This window comes from Antedon bifida, chromosome 8, assembly GCF_963402885.1.
Source record: "Antedon bifida chromosome 8, ecAntBifi1.1, whole genome shotgun sequence".
Lineage (NCBI taxonomy): Eukaryota > Metazoa > Echinodermata > Crinoidea > Comatulida > Antedonidae > Antedon > Antedon bifida.
Genome location: NC_136233.1, coordinates 1836998 through 1858745, shown reverse-complemented (window position 1 = coordinate 1858745; position 21748 = coordinate 1836998). Strand labels below are relative to the sequence as shown.

Genomic DNA, 21748 nt, shown 5'->3' with positions numbered 1-21748 from the left:
TGATGATAATAATAGAGATATTGATGATGATAGCGATATTGATGATGATAGCGATATAGATGATGATAGCGATATTGATGATAATAGCGATATTGATGATGATTATAGCGATATTGATGATGATGATGATAGAGATATTGATGATGATAGCGATATTGATGATGATATCGATATTGATGATGATGACAGCGATATTGATGATAGCTATATTGATGATGATGATAGCGATATTGATGATGATATGGATATTGATGATGATGATAGTGATATTGATGATGATAGCAATATTGATGATGATAGAGATATTGATGATGAAAGAGATATTGATGATGATAGCGATATTGATGATAATGATAGAGATATTGATGATGATGATAGAGATATATTGATGATAGAGATATTGATAGAGATATAGATGATGATAGCGATATTGATGATGATAGCGATATTGATGATGATAGAGATATTGATGATGATAGAAATATTGATGATGATAGCGATATTGATGATGATAGCGATATTGATGATGATGATAGAGATATTGATGATGATAGAGATATTGATGATGATAGCGATATTGATGATGATAGAGATATTGATGATGATAGAGATATTGATGATGATAGAGATATTGATGATGATAGAGATATTGATGATGATAGCGATATTGATGATGATGATGATAGCGATATTGATAATGCTGAAATGACAATAATCAATAATCATTGATGACCATATTGATATTAAACATCGATATTACCACCACTAACCTGTAATGTAATTTCATCTGGGGCTTGAGCTACGTATCGCTGAATGACATGGGCAGCTGCCACGGCAGGAATATTGATGGCAGAATCGTCACCAACGACTAATCGGTTGCCATGGTTATCAATCTGAAAACAAAATATAATTTACACATTAGTAACATAGCTTGATTTATGTTTTAGCCCCGGAGTAATAGTATCATACATTCATAGCTAATTTGTAGTCTGGTATGTACAGTATCATACATTAGATCATAGCCCGATTACATAGCAGTAGCCCAGAGTGCAATGTCTAGTCAACAATTCCAATCATCATCTGTAGTTTCTGCTTGTCTAGTTATAATTTAAACACACACACTACAGGCAAGTGAAAATGTAAACACTTGGTCTTGTTAGCAAAACAAGTTATGGTAACTTTAAAGGCCTGGAAATGTATATTTTGATATTATGAGGCTTATGTATCTGAAAAGAAAGTTTTTAAAAAGAGCAACTAAAACAATGCAAGACCATTAATATCCTTCTTAACCATAAACGTAGTTATTAATAATATATATTCAGATATAAAGCTCTGTCTACACTATCAAATTTTATGTGAAAAAATAATGTGATGTGCCCATATAAAGACATGATAATGTCATTATCACTGCCATATTTAAGCATATCACCACCATATTTGGGCACATCATACTTTTTTGTCAAACTAGTTTGATAGTGTAGACAGAGCTGTAGAGATGAAAGTATCCCAATATACTACTAATCAATTTCTTTATTTTAGCATATACTTGTTATGTTCAGAAATGAGAAGCATTTTCATAGCCAGCTTTTGCCTTATAATATCTGCCTTAAGTTTTAAGCACACAACATCAAATGCATATTTTTTATGAACAAACATTATTAATTTTATTTTAACAGATTCTCCCCAAAAAAAAAACATTTGTTATTTTAATTCCTAGTATTTTGCTAGTACAAGTAAAGAAGAATGAATTTAATGAAAATTGGTGTGTGACATCATTATCATCACCACATTGGCCTGTGACATCATTATCATCACCACACTGCCCTGTGACATCATTATCATCACCACATTGTCCTGTTACATCATTATCATCACCACATTGGCCTGTGACATCATTATCATCACCACATTGGCGTGTGACAACATTATCACCAATTACCAACATCAAACATGATAGCTGTATTATTAAAACTTTAAAAATCTTTTACCAAAACGTGACGTGCATTCAAATAGTTTAGTTTAAAATGTATAAACGGTGTACACAACCAATGATCACATTTTGCATGGTGCAAAATTAATTAGGCCTAATGTATATATTTGCTATTTACCACATGGATAAATTGAATTATGACTGAGACACATGTTTGAGGTGTACAGTGCTCACATCACAATCAGAGGATTGTGGTAACTCTACTCTGTAAACTGTACTCTATACCCACTCTGGGATTTACCAAGACATTCTTATGTAAACTTGGTCACAAGTAGGTACTTGAAAAACTGTGTTGTGCAATACACTACACAGCCGTAAAAATAACAACAATATCCATGTGGTACAATGACTTTATCGTTTATTTATTATTTCTTTGCTTGGATGCATTAGGGAGAATTTCAAAATTATTCTACTGCAGTTACTGCAGTAACTATGCTTTTTACTGCAGTATACGATATGATTTTAGTTTATTTCAATGAAGAAGTTTATGAGGCAGTCACTGTGTAAGATTACTCAAAAACAAAGCTTCATAAATAATTGTATAAACAGGTTAAATATTAAACATAGTTACTGCAGTTACTGCAGTAACTACATTTTATACTGCAATACAACGTATGATTTTAGTTGATTTAGAAGTTTATGAGGCAGTTTAGCTTGATAGATAATTTCATAAACAGGTTAGACATTCGTTACTGCAGTAATTGCAGTAGAATATGTGATGTTCCCTTAATATTATACACAACAAATGTTATTAAGCATTCACAACCATTCTTTGAATGAAGTAGACCCTACAGTAAGACACACAAATCCAGTGTTATTATTTTTTTTGTAATGTTTGCGTAAAAAAAAAATACAAAATGTGACGAAACATCTACTACAAGTGATATGAGTACCAATTCTATGATAATTTGAAATACAGAGCATGCTTACAACGAAACAACGGTCTCCTTTGTGGCCCATCTAAAAATAGAAATTTACATACAAAAACAATGATTCCAACACACATTGCTGTGATACACAAAATAAACAATGTACTAATTGTTATGAGTGTAATTAATATTAATTATTTAAGTGAATCCTAAACTGATGTATAAGAATTTTTCCACCATCAACATACATTTTGTCAGTGGTATTATTCCCTAGAATTTTTTTGTCACATAAAGTTTAATAGTGTAGACAAGGCTTTAGATTACAATATCACCAGTGAATTAGTTCATGTATAATGACTCCAAATTTAAGGGGCTTACACACATGTCAGTACAGGTAATGTGACCTTGATTAATTAATTGATGTAACTCACCTCCATCCAATTTAGTACAGGGCCGCAGTTTATCCGATCTCCTGCTATTTCCGAAAATCTGTTAAGATAATGTGCTAACATTGCTTTCACTGCCTGTAAAACAAAGATATTTTAGTGTCATTTTTGTAGTATAGAGAGAAACGCATTGAAAATCGGTATCATGTACGGTATTGATGTCAAGCTACACACCGTGTGACGTAATACGAAAGCTTTACAACTTGTTAATAACAAGTCGTAATAATTTATGCAGTGTGAAATAGGTTTTAGTATGAGCATTCTTACATCTCTGTTTTCTGATAGTGCCTTTGCCTTTGGCAGCTCTGCCAACTGACTAAACCTTCTGTCGTAGATACATCGGTGAATCTGTTTATCTAGAACACGGAAGTCTTCGTAACATCTTTTAATCAGCCATGTTTTGTTCGTGGAACCAACTTGTACGGTGTACGGTACATCGAGGTGTGTAGCGCCCCCGTTCTGCTGCACAGCTGACGTCTCATCGTAGCTAGCATTGTCATCAAGAATAGTGAGCTACAAATAAATAAAAATAGATGAAATAAGCATAAGAAAGTAGTAACTATTATCATCATCTCTTATCTTCTCTTCAACTGATGTCTTTTTAAAATTTGATTGTGTTTATGTTACTGATAAGAAAGTACAGGTTTTGTCTATTAATTACACATCCTCAAAAGAGACACATACATGACACCAAAAGCAGACACCTATTAATCCTGTAGCAATTAGTTAGGGTTATTTACAATCACATTGCTGCTAGAATAGTTTGAAAAGGGCTTCATGTAATTGTAACAGGGGGTTCATTTGAACCCTTGAAACTACCCCCTGACTACAGACATGCTTGTACTGGACCAAAAAGGCCTAGAAAGTCTAGACAGTATTATAATTTAAATATATTGATTGATATTAGTAACACATGCTTTCTCATCAACTTCATTCAAAGTTGCTAGATTTCATTATAATGTCAATATTATATATCTAATTCCATGCCAGCAGAAATATCATAATTGACAATATGTAAATGAAGCCAATTAGTTGGAAGCTTATTAACATAAATTGTGTCTGATGTATTTCCAGTTAATAAAGCTCTACTGAATAATATCTGATTTTATCTAGATATAGTATGTTCAATCAGTACAATATTTCTGTCAAATAATAAATTGAAACATAAAACAATGTGATATAAGCATAGAGATAGAACCAATGAATGAAATGCAATAGTATGTGGTGTGAGGCACTGTGTTATTGGAAGGTTAAAAAAGATAGTTCTGACATGACTGGTGGTATTTATCAGGGATGTAGGCAAAATTAAAGGGTGGTACCACCAATTTTAGGAGTGACAACAATTTTAACAGTAGACAAATAATGGACAAGCCTGTAAGGGGGAGGGGGTGTGTAGGTTTCGAAAGAACCCCCCACCCCTTTTTCCTGAAATGGCCTTTTCAAACTATAGTGATCATCAGTGAAAATGCTATTAAATAGGCCTAACTCATGACAATGTTAACCTATCTAGCAGGCAAATTATTTTCATCTACAACTAGTGTAGGTAAATAGTAGATAAATCTATCTTTTCTTCAGTTGCTACGCTTGCATTTGTCCTTATTTTGTGGAAAAAAGAATCCCCCTGTAAAAATCTTCACTACAGACTTGCTGGATGCTTCAGTTGCAGTGCAACAAAATTGGAATCTAATTGAAAGTGTCAACTACTGTTAATAACACAGTATTGCACCAAACCTAACACTGGTTGCCAGTGCTAATAACACAGTATTGCACCAAACCTAACACTGGTTGCCAAGGTGCTAATAACACAGTACTGCACCAAACCTAACACTGGTTGCCAGTGCTAATAACACAGTATTGCACCAAACCTAACACTGGTTGTCAGTGCTAATAACACAGTATTGCACCAAACCTAACACTGGTTGCCAGTGCTAATAACACAGTATTGCACCAAACCTAACACTGGTTGCCAGTGCTAATAACACAGTACTGCACCAAACCTAACACTAGTTGCCAGTGCTAATAACACAGTATTGCACCAAACCTAACACTGGTTGCCAAGGTGCTAATAACACAGTATTGCACCAAACCTAACACTGGTTGCCAGTGTTAATAACACAGTATTGCACCAAACCTAACACTGGTTGCCAGTGCTAATAACACAGTATTGCACCAAACCTAACACTGGTTGCCAGTGCTAATAACACAGTACTGCACCAAACCTAACACTGGTTGCCAGTGTTAATAACACAGTATTGCACCAAACCTAACACTGGTTGCCAGTGCTAATAACACAGTACTGCACCAAACCTAACACTGGTTGCCAGTGCTAATAACACAGTACTGCACCAAACCTAACACTGGTTGCCAGTGCTAATAACACAGTATTGCACCAAACCTAACACTGGTTGCCAGTGCTAATAACACAGTACTGCACCAAACCTAACACTGGTTGCCAGTGTTAATAACACAGTACTGCACCAAACCTAACACTGGTTGCCAGTGCTAATAACACAGTATTGCACCAAACCTAACACTGGTTGCCAGTGCTAATAACACAGTATTGCACCAAACCTAACACTGGTTGTCAGTGCTAATAACACAGTACTGCACCAAACCTAACACTGGTTGCCAGTGCTAATAACACAGTACTGCACCAAACCTAACACTGGTTGCCAGTGCTAATAACACAGTATTGCACCAAACCTAACACTGGTTGCCAGTGCTAATAACACAGTATTGCACCAAACCTAACACTGGTTGCCAGTGCTAATAACACAGTATTGCACCAAACCTAACACTGGTTGCCAGTGCTAATAACACAGTATTGCACCAAACCTAACACTGGTTGCCAGTGCTAATAACACAGTACTGCACCACACCTAACACTGGTTGCCAGTGCTAATAACACAGTATTGCACCAAACCTAACACTGGTTGCCAGTGCTAATAACACAGTACTGCACCAAACCTAACACTGGTTGCCAGTGCTAATAACACACTACACAGTACTGCACCAAACCTAACACTGGTTGCCAGTGCTAATAACACAGTATTGCACCAAACCTAACACTGGTTGCCAGTGCTAATAACACAGTACTGCACCAAACCTAACACTGGTTGCCAGTGTTAATAACACAGTTGTATTGCACCAAACCTAACACTGGTTGTCAGCGCTAATAACACAGTATTGCACCAAACCTGACACTGGTTGCCAGAATACTTACAGTTATTGTTGTAACTTCCACATTGTCATAATGGAAATGAGCACAGTCGTTTAATTTTGGAAATCTACTGCTCCCATCATGATACCTGAAACAAAACAAAAACATTTATTTATTTATATCCATGTCTATGTATTATTTGGTTCAGCAAAAAAGTATTAATTTTCCAGTTTATTATATTCGGAACCAGATGAATTAATTTAATAGCATTTGATTATGATTGTTGATTTCAGTATTTTTTAAACCTAAATGAAATGATAGAGGTTCTATGTGTATACCCTCTTAGGTAGCTCTACCACAAAAGCAATACATTATCTTTTTTTCAGAGGCTTAAGTATGAACACAATTGTTTGCATCTCATTAAGATTCAAAACAGCTATTAAAGAAAATTAGTATGTTGTCAGGAACCCTATCTATATCAGATCTATGGCCTCAATGAACATTTTTGGGCTAGCTAGCTAACTAGCTGTGTATACAAAATGATTGTGCACTCAAACATAACCTCCAAACTGTATTGGTTTAAAACAGGAAATAATGTCAGTAAACCAGGTATGTTACAAGGTAATCATACACATCTGTGGATGTTAAACATTAACAAGGACAGCCAAAGTGGTGGTATACTGTAAAACAATGGAATACCACGTAATTCTGCTCCCTCCTTGAATATATTAGCCTACCCAAATAAATATAGTGATACCAAAGTAATCGATAGTACTTATTTCAAGTGGTCCTTATGTATGCATACTAAAAACATCATCTACAGTATCCCTACAGGGAAAATTTTCATTTAAAAATTTTGTTTAGCAATATTGCTAATCAAACTGATTTTGAAGTCGAGAAACATAGTTTTGTATTATATTTTTTGCTACACAATTTTCAAAATGTGTAGCAATAAGGTTGTTTTGTATAGCTTTTTGCTACGCTACACTGGCGAAAATGTTCCTTGCACATCTACATTACGCCCTAAACATCTAGAGTACCCCTAAATATCTACTGTACCCATCTACAGTACCTCCTAAACATCTACGGTACCCACTAACATTTACAGTACCCCTAAACATCTACAGTACCCCCTAAACATCTACAGTACCCCCTAAACATCTACAGTACCCCCTAAACATCTACAGTACACTCTAGACATCTACAGTACACTCTAAACAGCTACAGTACACTCTAAACATCTACTGTACCCATCTACAGTACCTCCTAAACATCTACGGTACCCACTAACATTTACAGTACACTCTATACATCTACAGTACACTCTATACATCTACAGTACCCCCTAAACATCTACAGTACACTCTAGACATCTACAGTACCCTCTAAACACATACAGGACCCTCTAAACATCTTCAAACCAATTTGACTGTTGGGAGTAATAAGTTTGCCCTATAGATAGTAGGTTACAAATTGCAGCCATATTTCATTATCAATCAATGTTTGAAGGGGGCTAAATAAATCCAAGAAATGATATAGCATTTATTTGTTTTAAAATAGAAAACAAGGATCACTTCCTTTTACGTGGCTGTACATTAGCTGATGACACATTTCTGTATCTAATCACAGGACTACGTTTCATTTTCAACACATACTCAAAAAGTACCGTATAATGGTTGGAAAATCATTAGTTTTTTTTTGGAACTGGAAATTTTGGAGGTATTGAAAATACTTCTAGAATTAGCCAAATGAATCAAATTTAAAATCTTTTTTCAAGATAGGCCTATGCTCTAGATAACTGAGACTGTTCCAAATAATATTTGGATGTATTAGGGATATGGTTGATTGCCCCCCAGAACAACCTACTAGCATCCTATTGTACACAACTGTTTCCTACTCTGTTCTGTATATATCCCAGAGAGTTTTCACAGTACATTATATATTTAAGTTTAGAAATTACAGTAGAATCCCTATTCAGGGGAAACATTCTCATGAAACAAATGAGGTGCAATATGTTTTAACATCCACAAGACACTTTTTAAGCTATGTCTACACTATCAAATTAGTTTGACAAAAAAATTGTGATGTGCCCAAATATGATATGACATCATCATGTACATTTATGGGCACATCACATTTTTTTTTGCACATAAATAAAGTTTGATAGTGTAGACAGAGCTTTAGAGCCTGGACTGTTTGATGTGTTCCACACCCGGTTCCACAGAGATACTACTATAGAGATGTTACTGTATATTATATACATGTAGAGAGATACTGTATATAGTTAGTAGAGATGTTTCTGTATATTATACATATCGATGGATATAAATCAAGTTAAAAAGTCTATCCTTTGCTACCTGGTTTTATAAAGTATTTCCTCATTGACATTCACAATGACAGTTACAAAAATTATACAGCTATCGTAATGAATGATAGTAGATACCTATAAATCTATATGTAACAATGCATATCATTGGATTTCATGACAACAGCTGCTACAGAAACGCTAACCAGAAAGAATGTAAAATCTAGTCTATATGATCCTACTGTATAATAATAGTGTAGTTCAGTTATCAATCTAAAATTTAACTGTAAATCTATACTGTTATGTTACTGTACTCACTGTACTAGGCTACCGTACAGTGTCAAGTATACAGTATGAAAACTAAACTGTAAACTTGTTAATCCTACTGTAATAATAGTTATCTTTAATTATAAATCTAAAATTTAATTGTAAATCTACTGTTACCTACAAAACTGTATGACATACATTGTCAAGTATACAGTATGAAAAATAGCATTGTGAATTGTATGGCAGTAGATCTAACTCTGATCTTAACAAAAAATTATGTCGATTATTTAGAGAAAATTATAATGAAATTTCCAACATTATATTCCAGTATGGAATGAACAATTTCTTTCCTTTATCCATTTACAAATCTGGTGAAATATCAACATTCCAATGAGGTAGCTATAAAATATTCTTATACTCTTTGTATACTATATTCAATGAAATCTGTATTTTATGTATACTACAGTATTTAGTATTTATTCTGGTAAAGAATTTATTTTTAAAAGGAAAAACAACCAATGTACAATACAGTATATTCTACAAATAAAAATATCCCAGAATCCTGAATATGTTGAATGTGCAGTAGCTACAGTACAGTATACTTGTACATAGTTACTAACATATATAACATATACTAACAGTAAGAATTGCTATACAAAGGTAACAAAATACGTACAAAGCATCTATATCCACACAGGAAGAAAAACACAGATCATAAGTAAGTTCCAATTCACATTCAGAATCTTCTGATTCAGAGCTAGAAGGTGGGCTTGGCAGGACAGGCCCACCAGCCACTAAATGAACCTCTTCCATCTTTAATGCAGCATACTATCTACTTCCTTACGGATCTCAGTTTGTGAGCTGGGTATCCCAACAAAAGCTACCACTTCCTCTCATAGCAGCAAATAGTAAGGTCAAATAGATGATGGGATGTTTGTAAATTAGTAATTTACGGTACAGATGTGTTTATGACACAGCATTTGTCTATTATAATCAGTAAGTAAGTCTGTCTTGCTACTGTCATAGCTAACACATGATTTTATATTTGTTTTATGGCATCATCAGAACATATGGTGTAAACAGACTGACGACCATATTGAATTTTGAAAAAAATAACAAATAAATTTCTGATAAATTTAATACAGTAGACTTACTGTACTATCATAAAATATCTAAATTTTACTTTATTCTAATTTGTTAATAGTAGTACTTGTTTCTTAATATTATTTATACAATTTTTTTTTAGTGTATGACAACTACCAACCAACTGAAGCTCTGTTAGTGTTACAAAAAGCGATTTCAGATAAAAGTACTCTATACAAATCCTACACGGCTTATTATGTCCAGTGGCAAAAAGGTAGTCATAATCAACACTCTTCATCGTCATTAAGCTGTCTACACTATCAAACTAGTTTGACAAAAAAACTGTGATGTGCCCAAATAGGGCAGTGATATGTCCAAATATGGTAGTGATATGACATCATCATGTCCATATATGGACACATCGCATTTTTGTGTTACATAAAGTTTGATAGTGTAGACAGAGCTTTAGACATAATAGTGTGTTCTACTATTTTGTGCCGTTTATTCCTGTCATAAAAAGGTAGTGATCACTAGAAAAAAAGGCAAGGTATCCTAAGAATGGGCTTACACCCAGGTACATTAGTAAGGTACTTACCCTGTCATTTTCTTAAGTCTGAAACTAGCCTGTGTTTTTTTATTCCGTGTTAATCCGGTACCACCACCACCATCATTGTCTAGTTCCAGATGGGTTAAGGGAACCTATTAAAAGAAAAAAATAACAGATTTTTTAAAAATGTTAAAGTGATAAAAAGATATTTTAAATTTAAGATGTGTTCATTCCTGGTATTGAAAGCATATAATTTACATTTCAAATGTAATACAAATGTTCTGATATACTTAACTTGAGTATTCTTCTTAACTTGATAAGTATAAACTTATAGTCTATTTGGTAATTCTGAAGAACAATCTATTTCACAGTACTTACTATACTAAAGCAACAAGTCATATAAGGTATGCTAGGGTCTCACATGGGTACAGTAAAGTTCAAATACCAAGGAAACAAAAGGGAAAATAATTTCATGTTGACATATCTACGCATGACAAAACATTGAACCAACATTGCATAAACATGATTTAAACTTTATTTTTTTATCAACCTAGAGATCTATTAGTCAGTATCAGAAAAAATGATAACGTATATTAAACCAACCATTAAGCTCCGTCTAAACTATCGAACTAGTTTAACCAAAAAAAGTGTGATGTGCCCAAATATGGTAGAGATATGCCCAAACATGACAGTGATATGACATAATTTTGTCCATATATGGGCACATCACATTTTTCATCACATAAAGTTTGATAGTGTAGACAAGTTTTTATAAAATAAGAAGATGGTACATATTTCAAAACTTACTTTTAAACAGCCGAAGTATTTTACAAAATCAATTTGTGTTTATAAATTCACCAAATATCTTGCTCAAATAAAAGTAAAATCCGTAGAAGATAGATTCAACCAGAAATTAATAATATTTCAAATAACGTCAGAAACACAAAATATCAAGTGATACTAAATGACAATATTGGAACATTGATAAACAATATAATTTCCTAATATGGTATCAAGACATTTATCTGAAAACTGATCTCATCAACTAATAATATAATGCTGACTATACATCCATATGTTAAATATAAACACATTAAACAAATCTATGAAACCAGCACATTACATCCAGGGTATTTCTATTCACAATTCCAGCAATACAAAAATCACAGCTATTAATATCAGTAGAAAAAAACAATGCGTAACACTGTATTAATAATCCTCATCGACAAATAGCAATAACCAAACAGTGACTATATCATCTACTTCAACAAAATGACAACATTAAACTGTTGATATTAATAGCTCACATGTATTCTCCCTTTTATACTCCAAGTATCAATGTTTATATCAGTTAGTAACACCAGATAAAAGCTGGTATTATTGGCCTACAGACAGCACCAGACTGATCGCTTGACGCCAAACCAGACTCCTAGGAACCTCGCCAAAACCTCTCACCGTACCTATTGTGTGAACTCAATCTGTGCACACATTGTTTTCAGGCCGTCTGATTACACACTGTATAGTTTTTTTCCAGTTAAAGTGTTTTTCTTTCACGAGTAATTTAATGGATGATGTGGAATTGGTTAACTGGGACAAACTACAGGTATATAGACACCAAGTTTGTGCTCACTGATGCGATAAAAAGAACAATACCCTGCTGACAATAGTAGCCAATACATGGTGTGTGTACACAACAACTGATGAATACACTTTATACCCCTCCTGTGTAATAGAACAGCCTATTATAATAGTTTTGATAATATTTGGCAACAGTGGATTTAGCAGGGAAAACCCCTGTACAGTTAAGGGGACACTTTCCTGTTAAAGGAACTAGGGAGAACATGCTTTAACACTAGGGAAAACCTCTATTAAGAGGACACCCCTATAAAGGGGACACTTTCCTGTGAAAGGGACAACATGCTTTAACACTATGAAAAAACTCTATTAAGAGGACACCCCTATAAAGGGGACACTTTCCTGTGAAAGGAACTAGGGACAACATGCTTTAACACTAGGGAAAACCTCTATTAAGAGGACACCCCTATAAAGGGGACACTTTCCTGTGAAAGGAACAAGGGATAACATGCTTTAACACTAGGGAAAACCTCTATTAAGAGGACACCCCTATAAAGGGGACACTTTCCTGTGAAAGGAACTAGGGACAACATGCTTTAACACTATGGAACCTCTATTAAGAGGACACCCCTATAAAGGGGACACTTTCCTGTGAAAGGAACTAGGGACAACATGCTTTAACACTATGGAACCTCTATTAAGAGGACACCCTTATCAAGGGGACACTTTCCTGTGACACGAACAAGGGGTAATATATGTTTTAACACATACACCCCTATTCACTCTGGGATACCACTATTAAGGGGACACTTTCCTGTACACAAACAAGAGATACAGTAAAATATGTTTTAACACTATGACCTAACCGCTATTTAGAAGACACTCTATTAAGGGGACACTTTGTTTGGTCCCGAAGCTGTCCCCTTAATGAGGGTTAAACTGTATACACATAGCTACAGTATCATGCTATTTATAACATTTGAAAATTTACTATGCAGGAATTAGTGGCAACCATCAATTACAAATTCTGAAATTTGTATCAATTTATGTTTGAGGAAATGTTGGCATAATTTTGACAAATTTACCATAAATTTATATTTGTTATGTTATTCATAATAAAAGTTTATGAATAGTTGGTATTCAGTGAATGCATAGTTATACAAGGTAAAAACACTTTCATTATCACAGTACCGAATTTAAAAGGCTCACATATTACATTGTAAATAGGCCTATTTATTGATTTAAACAGTATTTTATCACCATGCTATTCATCATCACTACAAAAAGTAGGCCTATCAATAAAACGTTAATTTGCATCTTCCCTGTTACATGTGCCTAATTAATTACTAACAATACAAGGTCACTAATATAACACAGTATCAACTGCAAATTAATGATTATTAATAGAATACCCATAGTTCATTACAAATTCACTGTACTTGTCATGGACAATTTGCTTGTGGTACATGAATCTGTGTATTAATATTATCATGCATAATTTAATAATGTTTGATATAATTATCGAACCTGTTACATATTTGTTACGGATGCAAGATTATTCACAACAAAATAAACAACAAAATATAAAGCAGTACTGTAAATCAGAATGCCACATAAATATTGAATTGAATTAAAAAATGCAACTTAAGCTCTGTCTACACTATCAAACTTTATGTGCCAAAAAAAAGTGTGATGTGCCTATATATGGACATGATGATATCATATCACTACCATATTTGAGTATATCACTACCATATTTGAGCACATCACTAACATATTTGGACACATCACACTTTTTTTTGTCAAACTGTGTAGACAGAGCTTTGAATGAGGGAACAATTTGGTATGACAGTCAGTTTGGTTAATTTTGGAAGAAAAAAACTAGAAAAATCCAATTGCGTTACTTCATAAATACAACATGAATCTGTGGACTCGATTTAACTATTTTAAGATGTTGTTCTGACCGCAGCCGAAGGTAACTGTCCACTACATGGTTGAACCTAGCAACGACATACTTTTAAAAGGTAGTGTTCACACTGTGTAACATAACAGACAAGTTAGGGACCAACTTCAAAATACAGGTCCCAGAAAAATAGCACCAATCAGACAAGTTAGGGATCAGCTAAAAAAATATAGGTACCTGTAATTTGGTAACGTGATCTAATTTAAAATCCAGGAAGTTCATTAGAGAATGCATTATCCCAGGTAAATAGATTACCTATGTAAAGAGAAAGCGAAGAATACGGAACAGCATTCAAGATTATAGCTACAGTCCTAATAGGTAGTTAAAAGTGTACTAAGTAGGCTAATGATACACTATGCAGACTATTACTATTAGTTCAGAGTGGATAAATAATGCACTTATTTTTGTAGGTTATAAATATTATAATATAGAGTAGGAAAAACAATAACAAGTGAGTTAATAGGTACTGTACGTTGAGGGGATAAATAGTCTATTTCAGGTTGTAATACCATAAAAACGACTGAGTATAGAGGGCCTAGGTATGACATTCTGAGATAATTAGGTACTCTGACCTACATTAAAGCTCTGTCTACACTATCAAACTAGTTTTCATTAACAAATATTTATGCAAATATGCTTTATCACGTCATTGAACACAGTAAAGCTCTGTCTACACTATCAAACTAGTTTGACAAAAAACGTGTGATGTGCCAAAATATGGTAGTGATATGACATCATCATGTCCATATGGGCATACCACATTTTGTTGTCACATAAAGTTTGACAGAGCTTATAAAGTAGGTTACTATTAAAAGTAGATGACCAGATCCTGAGATGGTAAACAATTGTCAACACAAGGTAGTCAGATATGACTCAACATCTGGTGCATTGTATTAACAAACTAAAACAGTAAATCTCAAGATTTCCTAAAGTCATGTGCTTCACATCCTGATCCATACAGTACATTCACTGTGACTATTGTTACAAATACATGCATGTAATTCCTAATGGCTGACATTTACATAAGACAACAAAAATAGTTAGATTTCTGTCCTTTCCTCCATCATAACTTTAATATTTTCTAGCCTACAGTGGTATGTTTATTTTGTGTTAATTCTGTAAAAAAAAAGTATCCATCAAAATTGCATTAAAATCACAGTGTTTTTGTTTTGAGTTCGTGTTTTGTCCATTGGATTTTGTGCTCCGCCAACAGAGCAAACAGAATTTCTATGTTTTTTTCTTAAAACAAATGACAATAAATGATACTTGATACTTGATACAGTGGTCAAGCGTTTTGAGGTGTGGTGGGGCCGGGAATTTTAAACTACCGTATCATTTTCATGTTGTACAATAGCTAATAATATAGGCAGAACCTAGTTATATAGGAATCATACCATTGCATACTAATAGCATCATATAAAAAACAATTTAATATCCTGTACTAAAAATTTCTTACAGTATTTAGACAAATCAGACTCAATCTCAACATCCCAAGTATGTGCATTAAGGATGTATCTTTTAGGTCATTTATCTTGACTAACATGTGTACTTGGAAAATATTTCAAAGTGTTTACCTAAAATGTTTACATTTTTCATTCAAACATTCATTGAATCAACACTTCAATGTTTTCATAGTGGATATATACTAAATCTTTTACTCTAAAGCTCTGTCTACACTATCAAACTATTTTGACAAATAAAGTGCGATGTGCTCAAATATGATAGTGATATGCCCACATATAATGTCCATATATGGGTACATCACATTTGTTGTCACATAAAGTTTGATAGTGTAGATAGAGATTTATGAAATGATGATGAAAGTGATTGATATTCATTACTAATGATGGTCATTCAAATACTTTACTCAGAGTTTCGTTTCAATTATCATCATTATTATACAGGAAGCATATATAGGTTATATTTTTTAAACCGTGGGAAAAAATTCAACAACCACCTATGTCTATCGCACAACAACTATCTAGCACAAAAATAATGTAGCAACAAGTAGCAGAAGAAATGGCAGAAAAAATAAACATACATGGAGAAAACTAATGTGTCTTTGATAATTGATCACGAACACAAACCTATACATTTTTGCTGGTTTGATTTTATTAATAATAATATACTCAATATTGAGGAAATGTGGATTAAGCCCTCAACAGACCCACAGTAGCCATAGTGCTAGCCTACCAAGAATTGAGCAGAGACGGACCAGTACACTGAGGTACTCCACTCATACTCTTCCACAGGATGGAATGGGTTCTGGCACAAGACAGATGTGTACACCAACTGGACCTCCCATCATTTCTTATCCAAGAAGACTTGTTCTACAAATAGAACTATGGTGAAGGAGAGACTTGAACCTACGCCAATTATATGGCTCCTCTTGCCTTGGACACTAACAATATATGTTTTATGGAAGAAGGTACTATTATTACCAAAACTAGATGTTGGCAGAAAAGCTACCAGTATTTTCATAGAGGGAGCTGTTCATTGTTATATAATGCTGTACTATGTATCAGTACTTTATTAATAGTACAAAAGATTTAGGGTGCCCCCCAGGGTGCCAAAAGTTATGAGGGAAAGGCAAGACCTTTAAACAATATTTAGTAGAGTTTAAATAAAAATTAAGGGTCAGAGAAATATAATTTAGACAGGGTGGAAGAAATAGAATCTGTATTACCCAGCAGCACCCATTAACAACTATCATTCAAGCAGTTGGTAAGAAATGGTTTAAAACGGGAATGGTACTGTAGTGTAAGTGGAAAAATTATATTGAATTTTAATAAAATTATTACGGTAAAGCAAATTTATGAAAACTTTTCATGTTGAAAAATTCACAGTAACCAGACAGGCTAATTTTTTTTAAATTTGATTCATCTTTGAAATTAAATAAATTCTTTCTTTTAAAATACATTTTTTATGAAATTTATGTAAATATTTTTAATTTATGCATGAAATATTAAAACTGAAACTAGTTTAGCCACCACTTAGAATAATCTGACCTTCTAAAAATAGAAGTGCAGTTGGCTATTAGGGTTACAGGTCTGAATGCATTATGTTCAAACTCAACACGCTCCTATTAATTATTTCATGCTACAAAATAAATACATTTTTAAATAGTATATTACTACTATCTAAATACTGTATAGTTTAATTGAACACATTTTATAATTGTTTTCCTTTTTTCTATAATTTATTTTAAAGAGGTCAACTTATAGAAGGGTTTTCAGTTTTTCTAATTTGCTAGTTTCAATTAAGTTTAAAAAATGTCTATTTTTTTTTGTGACACTTCTATGCAGGGACACCCTTTTTAAGAGGACACTTTCAAATCCATAATATTATCTAATAAATCACATTTTTCCTTTTTTTATAAATTATTTTAAAGAGGTCAACTTTTTCAGTTTTCTAGTTTCAATTACATTCAAAGTCCTTTTCAGGACATTTTATGCAGGGACACCCTTTTTAAAAGGACACTTTGTTAGTATCTCCATAATAGTGTTCTACTGTGTTTACTATATTCAGAATTATTATTTAAATAAACACATCAGTGTACTGTAGGCCTATTGATTTTAAAAACTGACCTTTTTTTTTATCTGCCACATCACACAGATACTAATATTGTCAAAATGTTATACAGTACGTTACTATTTTAAAATGTAATGAACTATAATAACAACACTAACTAACAACAACCGAATGAACTTTAATTTCAAAATATTTTCTGTAAACTCTAAGCAGGATTTCATTCATTATCCAATTAAAAGTCGCAAATCTAAACGTGTTCTTTAAATACGACGAATGCTATCGAGACGACACGTACAACGTTGTATCAAATCACCGTACTTACCCGACATATATCCATATAGATATTCATCATACACCGGACTTCTAAGGCACGCCTTATGGAGTCAAGTCAAAGATAAGGCAAGTGTGAAAACATACTAAAACGAAACGGGATAAATGATCGGTATCGCGTCTTGCGGCTAACGTGACTCACCTTGGTGTAGAACTGGCTATTTCCTGTCTCGATGCGAAACGAGCTACGTAACGAGTCATTCTCGCTGTCTGACAGCTTCCGAACACGTTTACCCCTACAAAGGAAATAATGAAATTATAGCGTTAGCTGGCAATAATGAGAAAGCTACTAATCAGAACAAAATAAAAATCAGACAAGTTTAATTTATTATTACTATCATCATTACTACAAACTTATTGTTTGTAAAAACCTATGAAAAATGTTTTCTACTTTTAATGTTTTAAGTTAGGCAAAATTCCATTGTAATATTTTAATATTTAAAATTAGTTTGCCTTTTTAGCCGAGTGCTTTTCTACTATTATTTGTTTTGTTCATCAAGTTCATGTTTTTTACATTCCTTGAATAATGCAACTGAATGTGACCTGAGATTCCTTTTTGACCCAAAAAATTTTGTTTTTTTATTATTACAGTACACTACAATATAAATATTTTTTACAATTCCACAAGTAATAAAAAAGTGGTTATTAAAAGCACAAAAATGTGCAAGTCTTATATAATGTAAAATGTCTATCCTGTAACTTCTATCTCCTCATCATATATGACCATTTAAAAAAGAAAAATCTGTGTTTGAAATTTGTTTCACTCAAAATGGTAGATTGCCTAGCCTATATGAACATTATTTCAATTTCAATTTTAATTTATTTCCACAATATAATAACACACATGTGAAATGAAGTGAAGTAATCATGTGGGAGGGAGGGTCATATAAGTCAGAAAGACTTTAAGTTCGACCCACCCTAAGATATAACATTAGGAAAACAAAAATACATAAACTAATAATAAATAAAAGATAAACAAAGCTACAATTTCTATTCAAACCACTTGATTATAATATGATTATTAAATTAATTTTGTACATTTTACCTCAACACAATATGACAACATAGCAATTAACAATTAATCATCTATTGAAATAGCTATGATTCAATACTTGTTGTTATGCGTGAATAATTGATCTCAGTTGCCAACTTTTAACAGTTCCGATTCTTATATTCCAGGAAACAAATAGAAAAACAAAACTTCAGAACACGTCTTCTTCTTTACCATTTTTTTTTTAATGACTAAATTTGTCTAGTCTCATTCACTCTCACTGCAATAATTCAATCAATAAAGTAAAGCTCTGTCTACACTATCAAAGTAGTTTGATAAAAAAAAGTGTAATGTGCCCAAATATGGTAGTGATATGCCCAAATATGGTAGTGATATGACATCATGTTCATATATGGGCACATCACTTTTTTTGTCACATAAGTTTGATAGTGTAGACAGAGCTTTAGCTTTGGAAAGTAGGACCTGTTCAGGCTTAATTATTTACCTTGGTTTCATTGGTCAATTATCGCCAATTTTTGTGGTCATCAAATTTACCTGGGGTAAATAAGAAAGGTTGAATGCACCGAATAGGTGGGTACAAGTTACTAGGTGAGGTGTTTTTTTTTTAAATAAAGCTCAGTCTACACTATCAAACTTTACGTGACATGTGATGTGCCCATATGGACATGATGTCATTATCACTACCATATATGGGCATATCACTACCATATTTGGGCACATCACACTTTTTTGGTCAAACTAGTTTGATAGTGTAGACAGAGCTTAACTTTTCTATCATTACCCTAAACTTGATTACCATTTCACAAGACTTGATATTTGTTTTACATCAATAATATACTATAATAATTTATGAGAGAACATGCGTTGTAGTGTTTGTGAGTTGAGGATGAAATACAATGAGAATCACGTCCAAATCACACCTAAGACACTAGAGTGGATAAACACAGCAGGATTGTTTATCGATGGCCAGTCGCGATTAGTTCACAACCAGTGGCCTGGAAAAAGGCAGCAGCAGTAAGGTTCCGCATGAGTGAACCGAGAGTATTATCAAACTTCATGTCACTGCAATAATTACGACTGATATTAGACAATAACCACCTATTAACCACATCATGTGCTCAATTGGATACTTAGTATAGACTCAGTGACAGCAATTTTTTTTTTTTTGATGTAATAACAACAACGTTAGCATTCATACATATATTATTACACTGATATTGTGTAATACTTTTTTATGAGCTGTACACGGATTGAACAGATTCTGGGATTAAATTAATGGATGAGCGGAAGATTGGGAGTGAGGTCTTATGGGTAGATTTTTGTAAAATTATAATGCAAAAGACGGGACATTAGGTTAAATTCAACATTTTATTTCACAATTTTTAGGTCCTCCACTCCACCCATATATTTCAATTTCATAATTATATTATAGGTGAGATTATTTTAATGAGTGAACAGAGGTTTGAATTGGCAAATTATTGTACACACATTTTTACCTTATGTGTAAAAATTATTTAAAATTCATAAAGGATAAAATTGTGTGATCATGTTACATAGCAAACGACTTATATACCAGCACAATGAAAAATAATATGCAATATGAAACACCAACCATGAAACAATTTGATCAAATAACTATTTTAGGCAAATGCTTCTTACACAAATAATTTTTTCAAATCCTATAACCATTCGTAAGATCACATCAAAACAAAACAAAAACACTTTTCATTATGAGTTTCAGAATAAATAATGTAAATCAAAAGATTTCATGCTCTACAAATATTTTTTTTTAATACTTTAGACTTATTCTGAAAAGAAATTTCAACTTGAAAAGTCACGTTGTTTACAGACAGCCATTATGGCCATTCACAGCGCATGCACCTGTAACAATAACAGGTCAATCATAATATAAAAAAAATGATAATCTCCGACCGTCATCAACCACGTAATATACAAAGTCTTACCCGTGGCGGAAACAAAGAGTGAGTGATCGTCTTCTCGTCATGGCTAGGCTGCTTAAATCCTTACTAAAATCAAGCGCAAGTCCTTCCTTTCTTCCCTTCCGAAATGAACTTGATTCAGCAGGCTTGAGAGAGGTGGCTTTCTGCTGACTCACGGGAAATCACTTCTTTCCTCCCGCGGCGCAAGTTGTTCTACCCGCGATAGTAAACTAAAATACACGTAGTACGAGTGAGCAGTCAGGAAACAGGTCTCCCTTCGACAGAGTTGTTCTAGTTTATGAATAAATTCTGTAAAGTATGAGAGGCTTCCTTGTTTCACAAGCCTATTTATTTTATTAATTACTTCTCATAGAAATTAAAAGTAAAATTGGATTTTTTTTTTGTAAAATTGGGGTCAGAGTTCAGTTGATGAGAAAGCAAAGCTTGTCATCATCAGTCTAGTAAGGTAATTTGCTAGCCTACTGTACAACAAGTATTACAATCTCATAATAGGTGGCAACACAGTTACTAGTATGAAACGAAAAGTGTGCATTTATTCACTGGATATGGCAAAATTATATTTGTTCATTTCCTATCCCTACTGTACAGTAGTTTCTACTTTAAATTCAACATTTTCAGGACATTATTATTATTGATTGATTGATCAGTAGTTATGGTTAATCAAAATTTGTTTCAGATTAAAAATCTTAAAAGTTTTTCCGATTTTTAT

The 21748-nt window shown here is 33.2% G+C and overlaps 1 protein-coding gene across 6 annotated transcripts in view; it reads right to left on the bottom strand.

The window, feature by feature from the left end:
• The window catches only part of LOC144850763 (GTPase-activating protein CdGAPr-like), a 37698-nt gene that overhangs the window by 10673 nt on the left and 5277 nt on the right, over positions 1-21748 (bottom strand). For 2 of the 6 annotated variants that reach the window (XM_078708176.1, XM_078708179.1), the window contains exons 3-9: positions 18209-18302; positions 10716-10819; positions 6529-6613; positions 3573-3818; positions 3291-3383; positions 2921-2950; positions 771-893 (exon numbers count right to left, since the gene is read on the bottom strand). In XM_078708176.1, the coding sequence (XP_078564302.1) occupies positions 771-893; positions 2921-2950; positions 3291-3383; positions 3573-3818; positions 6529-6613; positions 10716-10819; positions 18209-18302 (775 nt within the window). Of the gene's footprint in view, positions 1-770; positions 894-2920; positions 2951-3290; positions 3384-3572; positions 3819-6528; positions 6614-10715; positions 10820-11974; positions 12102-12127; positions 12372-18208; positions 18303-21042; positions 21456-21748 lie in introns of those variants that run through there. The other 4 variants (XM_078708177.1, XM_078708180.1, XM_078708181.1 and 1 more) reach the window with 4 other exon arrangements.